The sequence below is a fragment of the Rhinopithecus roxellana genome, chromosome 1, assembly GCF_007565055.1.
Source record: "Rhinopithecus roxellana isolate Shanxi Qingling chromosome 1, ASM756505v1, whole genome shotgun sequence".
Classification (NCBI taxonomy): domain Eukaryota; kingdom Metazoa; phylum Chordata; class Mammalia; order Primates; family Cercopithecidae; genus Rhinopithecus; species Rhinopithecus roxellana.
The window spans coordinates 140098779-140115208 of NC_044549.1; the positions used below are offsets into that span (position 1 = coordinate 140098779).

The window sequence follows — 16430 nt, forward strand, 5'->3', positions numbered from 1 at the left end:
TTTTAAAAAAATATATTTTTGTACACCTTCTCTATAACTGTGTGATTCGTGTATTCTAGAATTATGACCATAAAAGAGTAGCAAGTGAAGAATTCCAGTACATAAGAAATTAGTTACGACATATTGATAAAATGTCAGCAATAGGTCATTTCTTAAAACACACAACATTTGAAGCCTTTTTAAAAACAAATGAAAAAAATAAAGAAATGCTAAAATATAGAGAAAAGGGCAGTTTTGCATAATCATTTGATACAATAGTGGTTCATCTTACCTCTACTACCAATTGCTGAAGAGATGGTGATGCTACAGGATGTAGACTAGAGTTCCCCCTTACGGGACTGTGGATGCTAATATAAGCCACAACATTTTTCTGAAGAACCTTCTTGAAATCCTGAAATCAAAAAAAGGATCTATCTGTAACACAAATAAATAGATCCTACTTTATTAGTTAGATACTGAATAATGAACAATTCATACTTAAAATTATTATATTGCATAATTACCTTCTTTTTTATTATATATTTTTATTTATTTATTATTTTTGAGCCGGAGTCTGGTGCTGTCGCCCAGGCTGGAGTGCAGTGGTGCCATCTCAGCTCACTGCAAGCTCCACCTCTCGGGATCACGCCATTCTCCTGGCTCAGCCTCCCGAGTAGCTGGGACTACAGGTGCCCGCCACCACGCCCGGCTAATTTTTTGTATTTTTAGTAGAGACGGGGTTTCACCATGTTAGCTAGGATGGTTTCCATCTCCTGACTTCATAATCCACCCGCCTTGGCCTCCCAAAGTGCTGGGATTACAGACATGAGCCACTGCGCTTGGCCATAATTACCTTCAAAGTGATCCTATACTATTAATAGTGTACACAAGGATTTTAAACAAGAATGATGAGTTAGATATAACATATAATAAAATATTTTAAAGCATGTTCCTGACAAAGTCAAATTTTAACAGAAAATGTTCTTCAAAGGTTAACATAGTATGGATTCAACCACAGAGTATGAATGCAACTTAATTATAGAGTCACTGAATAAGAGGAGAGGTATAGGTAAACCACTCCAGTGATGAATAAAACCAGTCCTTTTCTTCTGAAGCAATGAGCTACTCTGCACAAAATAACCCTGTATTATGAGCAAAATGGGGCATAATACAATGTAATCTTGCAAATATTACCTTAAAAAAAAATGATGCATTTCATGCACACAAGCAGCACTGCATGATTCCATAGAATAGTTTTCTACTTCTCTTCTGCTCCTTACCGCACAAAATTGAAGACCACTGATCCTATTAAGAATGACCACTAAGCCTTTCTGTTATTTTCCTGCTTTTTTGTGCAAGCATTTAACAAATAATTGTCATGGTGGGTGGCAGTTCTACAGAAATGTCCTAAAAGATTACATTATGTCATAACTTAGGAAAGTGTCTTTCTTCTTCTAATACTATGAAATGAAAGACTACAAGGACTCGTACACCTGCCAAATTGATAATGTCATCCTGTTTTATTTTTGTATTGTAAATAGCTTAAAATTGTATAATTTTATGGAGTACAAAGTGATGTTATGATTTATGAATATAATATGGAATAATTAAATTAAGCTGGTTAACATATTCATCACCCCAAATACTTAACATTTTTTGTGATGAGAACACATAAAATTTACTTAACAATTTTGAAATGTATAATACTCTATTACTAAGTATATTCACCACACCACACAATACATAATAGAACTTGACCATTTTCTCCCCATTCCTTCCATACCCTAGGCTGAAACCACCATTCTACACTCTGTTACAGATGAGTAGATAAAGAAAATGTGTTATATATACACAATGGAATATAATTTAGCCTTGAAAAACAAGAAACTTCTCTCCTTTGTGATAACGTGGATGGAACTGGAGAACACAATGCTAACTAAAAGAAATCAGGGACAGAAACATAAATCCTGCATATTTTCACTGTTATCCATATTTTATGTTGAAAATTCATAATTTCAACATATTGAAATTATGTTGAATTTCAATTCTGTAAGAGGGTGGAAAATACAATCATTTAAAATTAATAAACATCTTAAGTGCACATAAATGATGAATTTTAAGCTTGAGTAATTTCTCTATAATTATTATTCAAAACTATCTGTTACTTAAGTGCTATGAAATATCAGCTTCTATTAGCACACTACCACACAGACACTGTCTATATGTTATTCTATATAATTCTCATGAGAACCTCATAAGATAGGCAGTAGTAGACTCATTGGAGGAATCAAGTCTTAGGGAAGTTAATCTTGCCTAAGATGACATGGTCTATGGTAAAGAGAATTTGAACTATGAATTCTTTTACTGCAATATCTATAATATTTCCATAATAGCCTCTGACAAATGAAGATTCTTCACAAAAGAAATGGTACTTTCGAAAGTATAGAACCTATTTAGCAAAATGTTATAATTTTTCTCAAAGATCAAGATCAGTATTTAATAATTTCTCTAATAATTCTGTCTATGATTCCATTTTAAGTTTATTGACCAACATCACCTAATCCTCCTAACTACAACTGTGGGTTTCCAGAGGTTTCTATGCAAGCATAATTAAATAGGACAATGTGACATGTCAGTAAGGGCTTTCCTCACTCCCCTTCATAGGGGAATATATTTAAAGCATAAATTAGTTTCAAACTAACATAAACTCTTTCATTCTCAGGAGTACATTCGACATGAGTAGGCAAAACAGGACAACTAGCAATTTTCTAAATTTCTCTTCAACAGGATGTTTACAAAATGGCTTCATGAATTTCACTGAACAATCTGGTGAGACACAGTAAATTATAAAAATATATTTTATAAGCCAATAATCAAATGTATATTATTTACCATTTTCATTACTCATATGTCTTTGCCCATCTAGTCACCTAAAATGCCAGTAAATGAATGTATAATGAGTTGCCAAATGTAAATACATATATAAACATTCAAAGACACTGGTACTTGTCTTGAATACAACCTTTTTAACAAAATTTTTTTCCTGTGAACTCCCACATTGCAGTTGCTGTATTTTTAGCATAATTGACTAAGAAAATATACAATTATTAAAAGGTGCAATGACTTCACAAAAACTTAAAAATGAATGTGTATTAACCACAAAAATATCAACTTACTTTGACAAAAACTATTGCTGACACACATGCAAGCCCACATTGATTCAACTTACAGGCTCTGACGCCTGATGCTCAACTAAATTTTACAATAAATTTTCCCATCCATCGGGGTTTGAGATATTTACATTAGAAATTATTAATTTAGACAAGCCTAGCCTATTCTAAAACATAGTTTAGAAATACATGTATTAATTTAGAATTAACATAAATTAATTGTGAAAGTTACTAGATAGGTATCTAGAAGACCTAAAATATAGTTTGATACAGCAAAATACATCTTTGGAATTTGAAAAGAATCTTTAAGACATTTTAAAGATATGTGCTTTAATGTTACAGGAAAACTAAAACATTAATTGTTTCTGATTTATTAAAAATGGTATAGATTACAAACATATTCCCTAAACTGTTCTTTAACTTGTTTACCAATCTTTAAAGTAATTTGGAATATGACTTTGAGAGGTTGGTTCATCTATTTCATTTCCAGCTTACTTACAAATGTGTCAACTTAAAAAGATTCTTTAAGCAAAGGAATTTTTTCATTTGAAGTAGTTCTTTTGAATATGGCTCAAACATACACACCACTCATTTGCATACAGAAAAGCATTCCAATTTGCAATGTGTGAGTCTGGATGAATTTTACACTGAAAAAAATTTTCTCATCTTTAAGTCTTTTCTTTCCTTCAAATTAAAAAAGATACTTGCTATGTTCTTTTCTATACCTTTTTAAATATTTTCTTTGATTTAATAGATACGTTATCATTTTTGGGTGATTAAAAATAAAAATGTAGCAAAATAATTTCCTATTAAATTTTTCTCCTCAAAGCTGAAGTAGTGAAAAAACTATAGTATTAAATTATCTTACTTTCCTAGTAAAATTATGTAGTGTTTTTTGTCTACATATATCTACTGAACTTCTTTTTTAAAACAAATCACAAAAGTAAATAGAATTTATATCAATCCAATTATCAGTTATCATATTCCATTAAAAATACAGTGCATTTATGAGACACAGATCTGTCAGAAGCATTTGAGACTTAAATTCTCCAATATTTCAGTTGTATTCTAACTGTACCTCATTGCATGCTAGATTTCATTTGGATACAGATTTCCTAAGGTGGTTAGGTAGGTAGGTAGGCAATAGATAGGCAGGTAGGAAACGAAAGGTAGGGAGCTAAGGGTGAAAGGGTGGAGTGGAGGAAGGAGAAAAAATTGGATTTTAAAATGTATTTTACATTCAGGATCCATATTGTATAGATAAAATGTAATGCTAAGGTAATAAACATTTAATATAGGAGATTGTTCCCTAATTCCAGATTACTCCTAGAAAGTGTAGAAAAAGAAAGATAAATGTATCGTTTGATCCTTTTTTGTCCAATGCCTGTCATCCCGTCTTCTAAGGAGAAATACAATAACAAGGTGAACACTATTGTGTGTTAGACTGTATCGGGGTTTGTAAGTCTGGTAACAATAGGGATAAGATATTTGAAGGTCATATGTAGTTTGCTGTGGTCTAGCTCTAATTCTGTCTTATTCTTATAAGCCTTCTCAGCAAATTAGGCAATAGGACACTTTAGTTGAGAAGCACATTATTGCCTTTGGCTTTGAAAATTTTACTTTGTCTACTTTAGCAAACTAAGAAAAGAAAAGAAAAGCACTGTAATTAATGTATATTCTGCTTTACCTCTCCCCATTCATATGAGCCAATATTGCCAAAAGCTGTTCCTCCCCAAGAACAGAAAACAATAGTTCGGTCTGGTCTCCACCCTCTCTTAACTTTTGACATCAAGGCACGGATAAACGCTGTGATTATTGCAGTACTACTGGCCCATTCTTGTCCATTATAACTGTGTGCAGTGTGATGATGGCTGCCAACTATGATATACCGGTCTGAAAATAGAGAGGGATAAGAGCCATTTAAAAAAATGTAAAACTTAACAATAAATTTAATGACATTTACATAATCCTACTGCATAACTGAGCAATAATTAAGCAAAATTGTTCTAATAATTAAGACTACTTTAATTTTTTTTGCCCACTGTCTTAATTCACACATCTGCGTATATCAAAGCTGAGGCAGCTGCTGAACCCAATTATGAATCCAAAGCTTAGATCCATATTACTCTCCTTTATAACATGAATATTAATTAATGAAGCATACAAATACGCCACAATGAAACCCTTACCTAACATTTTTCCAGACTCAAGAGTGGGAAGTGCCCTGTAAACAATGTGTGTATGCTCAGTAAATATTAATAAACTATTAATACATATAAGAAAGCACTTATACAGTAGCATTAAATATTAAAAATATGGTAGTCATGTATGGATTCTGCAATAAATTAATCCCATAGGGAATTAATTACAGCTTCCAACTTATAATTGTAGGCCCTCTCCTTCCTGTGAAGAAAAAAAAAATAAAATTCACCAATATCAAAAGTCATTCAACTGTTATAAAAGTTGCTTTTTACATATTTTATTTCATATAATCGTTTAAAATTTATTAGATACACTATTAGGAGAGCTTTCCTAACACATGGAAGTAGCCTATTCAATGTACACTACTGAATATTTTCGATAATAAGGCTGAAAATGCCCCTCGAGAGTTTCCTCTGATTTTGTTGTCAGTGAATGTTATTGGTAATAAGAACATATCTGAATTTATCTGACCAAGTATCTTCATATATCTATGCAAAAATTTTTCTTCATTGAATATCATTACCAGATGTCCCACAACTGGATGGTAAATTGTGCAGACCCTGAATCCAGCCTGCTTGATTTAGAATTCAGGCTTTGCAAGTCACTAGTTGTGTGACCTTGGAAAGCTTATTTCAACTTTTGATGCCTTAGTATTTTCATCTCTAAGGTAAGAAAACAAACAGTACATCCTACATTTAGTTGTTTTGAATTTTAGGAGTCACTATTTTGTGAGCCACTTTGAACAATGCTCAACGCAAAGGAGGTCTTACACATGTGTGGAATAAATGAATCACCCTTTGACTTATAACACCAAAAAGCTGCCTTACAATAAATGTCACGGTATGAAGATAGTTTAGTTTTCCACACAGGAATTGGCAATGGATTTGATCTGCCAACATTTTATTAAGATTTAATTAATGGGACTGGGCACGGTGGCTCACACCTGTAATCCCAGCACTTTGGGAGGCCGAGGCAGGTGGATCACGAGGTCAGGAGTTCAAGACCAGCCTGGCCAAGACGGTGAAACCTCATTTCTACTAAAAATACAAAAACTAGCCAGGTGTGGTGGTGGGCAGCTGTAATTCCAGCTATTTGGGAGGCTGAGGCAGGGAATTGCTTGAACTTGGGAAGCGGAGGATGCAGTGAGCCAAGATCGTGCCACTGCACTATAGCCAGGTGACAGAGCGAGACTCCGTCTCAAAAAAAAAAAAAAAAAAGATTTAATTAATGGCACACATAGTGTGATAATGTGTCCACAAATGTTAAAAACCCAATAATTTATTCACTTATCTCCCATAAATGTCTCAAAGTTTTGCTTGGAATTGTCTGCATTCTAAACAAACCATATCTAACAAAAAAAGCTAATTGATGATTTTTTTCTAATCTTCAAAGTTATTAAATAAAATGTCATGTAAATAGTCAATTTTTTTGTAAAATTCAAATAAGCAACATTTCAGAAGCTTTGCATAATTCACTGAAGAATACTAACGGTAAAATTGATTTTTTTAATTTCAGAAGTATATTTTGTAGATTGAATTTTCTTCACTCTAAAGCTAGTATAATTTGTACAACTGGGTTTTCCAATAACAACTTGTGAATGAATCAGTGATGATAAATATTCTAGTGCTTCAATAGAGAACCTTATGATGGAAATTTGTTGAAATTCAATAGTAACAATTTTCAAATCTATTTATATCTTGTATTTAAAGAACTATAATCAGAGGTTGTTCAACATTGTACCTGTAAAGAAATCAGAGAAAATAACTGGCTTTCATGAACTTTGTAAGAGTTGGCCAGCAAGAAACTGGGAGGCTATAAAACTTGATCTTAAAATTCTGAGCTAGCAACGAGGCCGATTTTACCAAAGTCATGAAGAAGAATAATTCTCCAAGGAGAACTTGTGTAAATGTCCCCAAATCAACAGAAGTAGCAAAAGTGTAATAAAAAGATTATTAAATGCTACAGGCACATTAAGCAGTAATATGTGATTCAGTCTTACAATGTGTTTGGAAGTATTGCTATTAATCTCTTAATTAGCCTACATAATATCTGAAGATTCCTTTTTTTTTTTTTTTTTTTTTGAGATGGAGTCTCTCTCTGTTGCCCAGGCTGGAGAGCAGTGGCACAATCTCAGCTAACTATATCCTCCGCCTCCCAGGTTCAAGCGATTCTCCTGCCTCAGCCTCCTGAGTAGCTGCAAGTGACCATTTTCATAAGCACATTGAAAACCTAAAGTCATGCAGACATTTGACAAATTTGGCAATGGACCAAGTATGCAGAGTGAGACGTAGATTAAAACTGGACAACTAAATTTGGAGACCAAAATTTGTATTTATAAAAAAACACATCTTTAAAAACTAAAATCTTTCTTGGCCAGGCACGCTTGGCTCACCTCTGTAATCCCAGCACTTTGGGAGGCCAAGGTGGGTGGATCACATGAGGATAGGAGTGCAAGACCAGTCTGGCCAACATGGTGAAACCCTGTCTCTACTGAAAAATAAAAAATGAAAAATTAGCTGGGCATGGTGGTGGGTGCCTGTAGTATCAGCTACTCAAGAGGATGAGGCACAAGAATCACTTGAACTCAGGAGGTGGAGGCTGCAGAGAGGGAAAAAAAAATAATTTTTTAAAATGTCTTCTTGATAAAAATAAAATTTTCAATGGTGTTATGGTGAGTATAAGAAAAAAAGAAAACTTTGGCTTTTGTAGAACATGCCAGTTTACCAAATCTAAACTCTGCTTCTTGTTTCATCCCCTCCTGAGACACCCCCACCTCTCTCTCTCTCTCTCTCCCCACTAAGATTTATTTTGCAAGAGATATGGTAGGAAAGAGAATGAAGACCCACTTCTTAGTTTCAAATTTATCTACTCTAAGAGTGGGACAATTTCTAGTTACATCTAAAGTAGGATTTTTAAGTATGATATTAAATTATTACAGAGCATTTCTTTGTAAAGTTTCATAAAACGTGTAGATTATAAATATTTAACCCTACTTACCTGGAGATGTCAAGCCCATTACGTATCCAACAACATTAGTAACTGTTTTCAATTTTGTCACTGTCTGAACTTGCATGCTGACGACTCTTACTTCTGAAAAAAATAAAAATTTAAAGACTTTTGTTTCTATATATTTTATTGTATTTTTTAAACCTTAAAATTTATTTATCCAATATCATCAGCAAAAGAATTCCACAGAAATGAATGTTCTCAGATAACCAGTTATAATTTTTCTGAGAAATATTTATTCAATAATTTGTACAGATTCTATTTTAGGTGCTTGTTATGCAATGATGACTAAGATACAATTGCTAGCATCTTTGAACCTCAGAGCCATAAATAGGCACTTCTAAACCTTACATTCAGTTCTACAATGAGGGTTCATTATGAGAGCATTCAGAAGACCTTCAGGAGATGTGGGCAACTCATATTTTTAAAAAGGGAAAAAAATAGATTAAAATATTTCCAAAGAATATTGAATACTTTTCTATTTTCAGATAAAGAACATGTGGACAATAACCTTTCCCATATGACTCACTATTTTATTAACACTTTAAAAATGGTAAATAAAGTATTACACAATATAAAAAGATAAAGATTCTTAAAGCTGTACATGTTTTCGTTTTTCTTTTTTTTTTTTTTGAGACGGAGTCTCGCTCTGTCACCCAGGCTGGAGTGCAGTGGCCAGATCTCAGCTCACTGCAAGCTCCCCCACCCGGGTTTACACCATTCTCCTGCCTCAGCCTCCCGAGTAGCTGGGACTACAGGCGCCTGCCACCTCGCCCGGTTAGTTTTTTGTATTTTTTAGTAGAGACAGGGTTTCACCATGTTAGCCAGGATGGTCTCGATCTCCTGACCTTGTGATCCGCCCATCTCGGCCTCCCAAAGTGCTGGGATTACAGGCTTGAGCCACCGTGCCTGGCCTACATGTTTTCATATATTAGAGTTTTTATTTCTATCTGGGTTTGTAGGTTCCTTACCTCTATTCTAAATCCGTACTAATCGTTCTACCTCTTTGAATTTTTCTGTTTATGTTTGATATTCAAAAATTTTGCAAATAAGGCAAAGACACAAATCAGGAGGGACTCTAGTCACAGAACTGACATAGTCTCTGGAGATGAAATGTGTTAATCCTGTATTTGACAGATCCTGAGAAGTCTGGGTTGGGAAGTGGCTCACAGGATCTTTAAAGTTTTCCTTAAAGCAGAGATTTAAGAGTAGCTAGGTGTTAGTGTCAGGGCAGAGCATGGCAAATTTGAAAGCAGGTAATGCAAAGTAGCCACATTATGCTGGCAGGCCCACAGACGTTCACTTCCTACCGCTGGATAGAAATTGTTAAATAAATACATTACTTATTTCCCTCAATGTACCCTTTCAAACAAATTAAATGGAAAATCATCAGTACACTGAATTCGTTAAAATAATAACCAAAACAAAAGAGGCCTTTAGAGAATGCCTGAGTGCCTTATCTATCTGTGAGTAAATCTACGTAGAGCCTGAGCATTGTGTTTTTAATTTAGGTACTATGCATTTTTGTTTGTTTTTCAATTAATAGACTTTGTTTTTTAGAGCATTTTAGGTTTACAAAAATACTGAGCAGAAAGTACACAGTTCCCAAATACCCTCTGTCTCCCAAGCCTCCTATTACTGTGGAACATTTGTTACACCTGATAGACTGTGGAACATGTGTTACACCTGCATTACTGTGGAACATTTGTTACACCTGATAGACCAATAATGACACATAAAGTCCATAGTTTACATTGGGGTTCACTCTTTGTGTTGTATATTTGATGGGCTTTGACAATGCATAATGAGGTATATCCATCATGATAGTATCATACAGGATGGTTTCACTACTCTAAAATCCCCTATGTGCCACCTCTTCATCTCTCCTTCCCTCCCTCTTTCCACCAAAACCCCTGGCAGCAACCACTGATCTTTTTACTGTCTCATAGTTCTGCCTTTTCAAGATTGTCATAGCACTGGGCTCATACGTTTGTTTGTTTTGACTGTTTGTCTAATTCCCTGCTCAAGGTTTGTTCCAGATGATCCACATAAGTGAACTTTATAGACTCTTTACCTTATACCTTTCAATGATCTTTCCTGCTTATTTTAGATATAGATATAGATGAAGAATCTTTTCTGGTTTTCTAAAATTCAATGTATTTTTGTCTAAGTTAGCTGTGAGCAAACCTCACAACATGTATACTGTACTCCTTGCAATATTACCTTGCATTAATATAGTGCTTAAAATTTACAATAACCATTTTCACACACATGTACTAATTCTTACTGGACCACATTCTTACTTGAAGTAGCTAGAGTTGTCATTGCCCAATTCCCAACAGTTGTTGGAGTGTCCTGTTTAGAGGGGGGATTAAGAGGTGAAGCCACCTGGACTTCCTGGGTCGAGTGGGGACTTGGAGAACTTTTCTCTCTAGCTAGAGGATTGTAAACACACCAATCAGCACTCTGTAAAAACGCACCAAACAGCGCTCTGTGTCTAGCTAAAGGATTGTAAGTACACCAATCAGCACTCTGTAAAAATGCACCAATCAGCACTCTGTGTCTAGCTAAAGGATTGTAAATGCTCTAATCAGCACTCTGTAAAAACACGCCAATCAGCTCTCTGTGTCTAGCTAAAGGATTGTAAATGCACCAATGAGCACCAAGAACAAAGTTTCCACAGTGTGGAAGGGGACCCGAGTGGGTTGCTGCTGCTGGCTGGGGTGGCCAGCTTTTATTCCCTTATCTGTCCCCACCCACATCCTGCTGATCAGTCCATTTTGTACAGTACTGATTGGTCAATTTTACAGAGTGCTGATTGGTCCATTTTGCAGAGTGCTTATTGGTGTGTTTACAATTCTTTAGCTAGATACAGAGCGCTGATTGGTGCATTTTTACAGAGTGCTGATTGGTGCATTTACAATCCTTTAGCTAGACACAGAGTGCTGATTGGTGCATTTACAATCCTTATATTATTCCATACTCACATCTGAAAATAAATATGCATAGAGTCTGTTTTTCTTCACTAGAGTTAGCACCATAATCACATTTTAAATTTTAATAATAAATATCAGAAAGATCTTGAATAAACTTGCTGTAAAGACAAATCTGCTGCTGTTGGCATTGCTAATTTGAACAATACATTGGTAAGGCAATATTACTCTTCATAGCAACAACAAAAGCAATCCTGTACTTTGAAATGTATCCTACAAGAATAATTCAACTCTCTGCAGTATAATCTATAATAGCAATAATAGAAAACAACATAAACATCTGAAACAGGGAAATGACTTAGAAAATTGTGATAAAATGTGTGGCTGTTAAATATAAAAATAATATATAGAAACATGGATATGCTATAAGTGAAAAGAAAAGAATACAGAGGGATATACAGAATGATTGAACTTAGGTAAAAACATGTATGATTATGAACAAACTATGAAAAAGGAGGGATTAAATAGTGGAAAAGAAATTGGGTTTAGCAGGCCTTCCCAAATCTACTGGAGCAAGGCACTGTTGTAAAAAGGCTTGAACAAACCTGCACTCTGGGGTAGTTCTTCTCCAAATCCCCAGGGATGGTGGAATTAAAACCTAGAGAGATTGTCTCCTCCTAGTGTAGCACCGGATAACATTGAACCCTTTTTCACTGTAGAAACTTTTAGAATTTTCCTCTTTATTTTTGTGCTTTTTGAATTTAATTATAAAATATATAGGTGTGTTTTTTCCTTTTTTCTGGAAAATTTATCATCACTTTTTTGACCATTTTCTCTCTCTCATTTTTTCCTTCCTCTAATATTGTTTCTACAACTCCATTTTAATCCACTGTATCTTTTAGTTGTACTTTTGTATTTATTTATCCTAGATCCAGCCTGTCTGGATCTAGAAGGTCAATCTGATCTTCTAGCTCTTGAATTTATTCTTCAGTTACATCTATCTATGACTGTATCTATCTACCTACCCTATTACTGTATTTCTTTCAATTATCTTATTTTCTGCACCTATTATTTCCTCTCATTTTTAAAAATGTTTTCTGATTTTTGTTTTATATTGCTAATATATTTTATTCTCTTTTTGAGTTTAACTTTAATCCTTATTTTAAATTCTTATATCATGTGTTCCAATATGGTAACTTTGGGTGGTATATGTATTTGTTGTGCTAATTTTCTTTGATGGTGGTTGTGGACCTCAGGATCTAGCTATTTTGGCCTGTGGTCCAGCATGATATATCAGGGCCCAAGGATGGTGGGGATAGTGTCTAAGTGTGTGTGTGTGTGTGTGTGTGTGTGTGTGTGTGTGTGTCTGCATGCGTACCTGTTTGTGAGAAGGCCTGAATATGAGGAGGAAAGCAACCGCCAGGGGAAATAGTGCAATGAGATAAGCGATTGAAGCAAAGTGAGAAGGCCATCTGAATTTAAGAGCTGAATAGCATATAGTGTTAGATCTTGGGTGGAGTGAGGAAGTTAACCAGACTGTGGTAGAGGCAGACAGAACATTTGATATACAGTGAATAGCCTGTATGTAACAGTGCCTAGGGTTGGATCCATTGTGAAGGGAGTAATGGCATCAATTGATTACATACAGGGGATCTAATTACCTAAGTAAATATATTCCATTTAATGAGAAGGTGATTTCTAACTGCTAGAGAAACGACTTACAAACATGGAAAGATAAATAAAACTCGGTGTTGATATGTTTTCATGGTTTTACATATATATATAAATTTATTTTAATTATATTTATATTTAGATTATAAAATTTAATATATTTTAATTATATATTATATACAAAACCATGAGGACATATGAGTTTATATTAATTTATATATTTTTATATATAAAACCATGAGAACATATCTATATATGTTGTTGATTGTATATCTATATATATCCAAGAGAACATACATATATAAAACTGTGTGTATGTGTGTGTATAACACCCATGCACATAGATTTAAAAGTAAATACAGATATAAATCTGAGTGTATAGATATATTTTTATATATTTACATAAAATATAATATTAAAATATAATTATATTTTCCTAGGTTTGTTCACTGAGTAGTATGGAGAGAAGCAACACTTCATTAGCAATAGATGAATCCAGATCTGTTTTTCTAGACTATTCTCCACTTAAAGGACCTAGAGTCTTTGGAGAAATGGCTGATAACAGAGCTGGCACAGGAAAAGTACAAGATGATTTGGTACGTCTTATGGTGCCAAAAACTAAGTAAATACACGAAGTACATGTCAAAGGACACAGAATCCAGCTGAAGTTGCTATTACTGGCTAACATTTGACAATCTGAGCATCAAGATATAAATAGTTCTGGTATATAACCTATTGAATCTATTATGAATATAAATCCTAATTAAGTAATGACTCAATACTGGCATATGTAAATTAAAAAAAATCATATCAAGAAATGAATAGAAAAAAGAAAAATCTCTTCTTTACAGTGAAATTTCAACTAATAAGTGTAAAGATGATAAAATTACAGCTGGAAGTGGTGGCTCATGCCTGTAATCCTAAAGCTTTGGGAGGATCCCTTGAGGCCAAGAGTTTGAGACCAGCCTGAGCAACATAGCAAGACCTTGCCTCTAAAAAAAAAAAAAAAAAAAAAAAATTAGCCAGACATGGTGGTGCATGCCTCTAGTCCTACTCAGAGACTGAAGTAGGAGGATCATCTGAGCCAAAGAGTTCAAGACTGCAGTTAGCTCAAATGATGCCACTGCACTATAGTGACAGACTGAAAGTGTCTTGAAAACAACAACAACAACAACAAAAACCAAAATTTGGAAAGTCACCATTGGCATCATCATAGAAATGACTGGGCAACAGGCATCAGTGAACACAAATACTAATGGCTACAGATAGCAAGGGTTTGAGGCAGTATGCTACATTATTTCAAATGCTTATTGAGTATAAAAGAAAGCAATTATAAAGTAACTTCAATAAGGAGACCTGGCAGCCACCACCTTAATCAAGAGATCAAAGGTAGCAGCATCACTAGAGATGGGACAAACTGAAGCAGAGTGAGAAGGACATCTGTTTTTAAGAGCTGGAGAACACACACTGTTAGGGCCTGAGTAAAGTAAGGAAGTTAACTACATCGTGGTAGGGGCAGGTAGAACATTTGATATAGGGTGAATAGCCCATATTAGACAGAGACTAAGGTTGGATCCATTGTGGAGGGAGTAATGGCATCAACTGATTACATACAGGGGAACAAATTATTCCCTGGTACATGGTAATATCATGCACCAGCTCATAATATACAATGGGAAAAACATAGTCTCACTCTGTAGTATTACTGTTAAAGATTCAGTGCGTGAATATCCTCATGAGAAAACATCAGATAGACACAGATTTGAGGAACAATACTCTAGATAATTGGTATGTAACATCGAAAGGTAGCAAAGCAAAGGAAGTCAAGAAAAGACAGAAACTGTTCCAGGTTGAAGGAAATGGTGGGTTTGACAATTTTGTGTGACACATGTGCCTAGTTTGGATCTTATTGTAATTCAGGATATTACTGGGAAAATTGGAAAATGTTGAATTAAGTCTGTGGAGTGCATGGTAGTAATGTACCAATGGTTAATTCCTGATTGTGATGGTTGTGTCATCTGTGTAGGAGTATGTCATTGTTTGTCAGAGAATTCACTGACAAAGTTAGAGATGTTCACTATGTTTGTAATTTGCTCTTGAGTAGTTAAGAAAAAATACTTTTATTCTTGCAACTTTCTGTACATTTATTTCAAGTTTAAAAAAAAAATCACGGTTGAAAGTTGTAATTAGAAACTCCCAGAAAACATTTAGGGGCAGTTAATTATTCAAAAAGTTGCTGTGTGTGTGTGTGTGTGTGTGTGTGTGTGTGTGTGTGTACTGGTAGTTAAAAATTACATTTCCAGCTCACATTTACCAATTTCTGCCCTTCATGTAAAATTTGATGACAGCTTTAATTATGACATGTGAAGTTTAAAAGATTTCAAGATATAAAAATGTGTTCCACTCAGAGAACAATTTGTATTCAAATAGGGTGAGGGGTGTCAGAGCTAAGAGACATGAAATAGCTGCCTCTCTCTATCCCTTAATTTCATCATGTTCAGAGAAAAATAACTACTGCCAATTTTATGGTCCAGAGACAATTCTGTCTTGAATTTTTGTTGCAATTATTAACAGCCAGATTAATTGGTTCCCAATCTTCTTCTTCCCGGATAACTAACAGACCTTCATTTCCACCTGTATTTTAAATAATTATACCAAATATCTAGAAAAAATTCCAACATTATTCACAGAGATTTGAAGAATAACACTTGCTGCTAACTCTGAGTCTCAATCCCAATAATTAAGCATTTGTTAGTTTCCTAGGCATAGATCTTCTAGAGTCTCTAAGTTTAATTGAATATTTGTCCCATTACATATACTTGAGTCCCTTTCTTGCTGATGTGGCTCTAGAAAAGAACTTTTTTCTAGGATTGGACTTCCAGATTGTTCTTTTATTTTCTTAATTTTCCTGATCCTCACGGGGACTAGAATCTGTTCTAGAGGGAGTTTTGATGACTGAGATGCTGCAGTCTGCAGATATCTTTCCTAAATGCCAACTGTTTGCCTGAAAATCTGAATATAAACTGCTTTAGATTCTATGTCATCGTAACTTGTAAACTTTGAAGTACATATAGCTATCCCCTGATTATCTGATACATGCATACACATCTTCACATCCATATGTGCAAGTACTCATGTGAGCTTCCATACTTTTGGAAAAACAATTAACATTGAATTAAATTGTATTCTTTTTATTTAGTAAAGTTATGTAACTAGGAAGATATTCTAAATAATATGAATATGAGAAAAAATAACTTTTACTCTCTTTGTATCCCTCAGAAATGTATAAATTGACAATTTTTTTCTCAGCTGTCTACCAAATCACCTGAAGCACTAATTTACTAATCTACTAATCACCTGAAGCACTGTCCTTGCTGCATATTTTCTATTTGTTCATTCACATCTATTTGCCACCCTCCATTAACCTTACTCCAGGAGAAGTAACCTCTATGCATTACATCTACCTGGT

The 16430-nt window shown here is 34.4% G+C and overlaps 1 protein-coding gene across 1 annotated transcript in view; it reads right to left on the bottom strand.

Moving 5' to 3' along the window:
• NAALADL2 (N-acetylated alpha-linked acidic dipeptidase like 2) overlaps nucleotides 1-16430 on the bottom strand; it is a 977694-nt gene that overhangs the window by 357138 nt on the left and 604126 nt on the right. Inside the window, exons 7-9 of the mRNA XM_030931975.1 lie at nucleotides 8349-8441; nucleotides 4837-5042; nucleotides 272-391 (exon numbers count right to left, since the gene is read on the bottom strand). Of these exons, the coding sequence (XP_030787835.1) occupies nucleotides 272-391; nucleotides 4837-5042; nucleotides 8349-8441 (419 nt within the window). The remainder of the gene's footprint in view (nucleotides 1-271; nucleotides 392-4836; nucleotides 5043-8348; nucleotides 8442-16430) is intronic.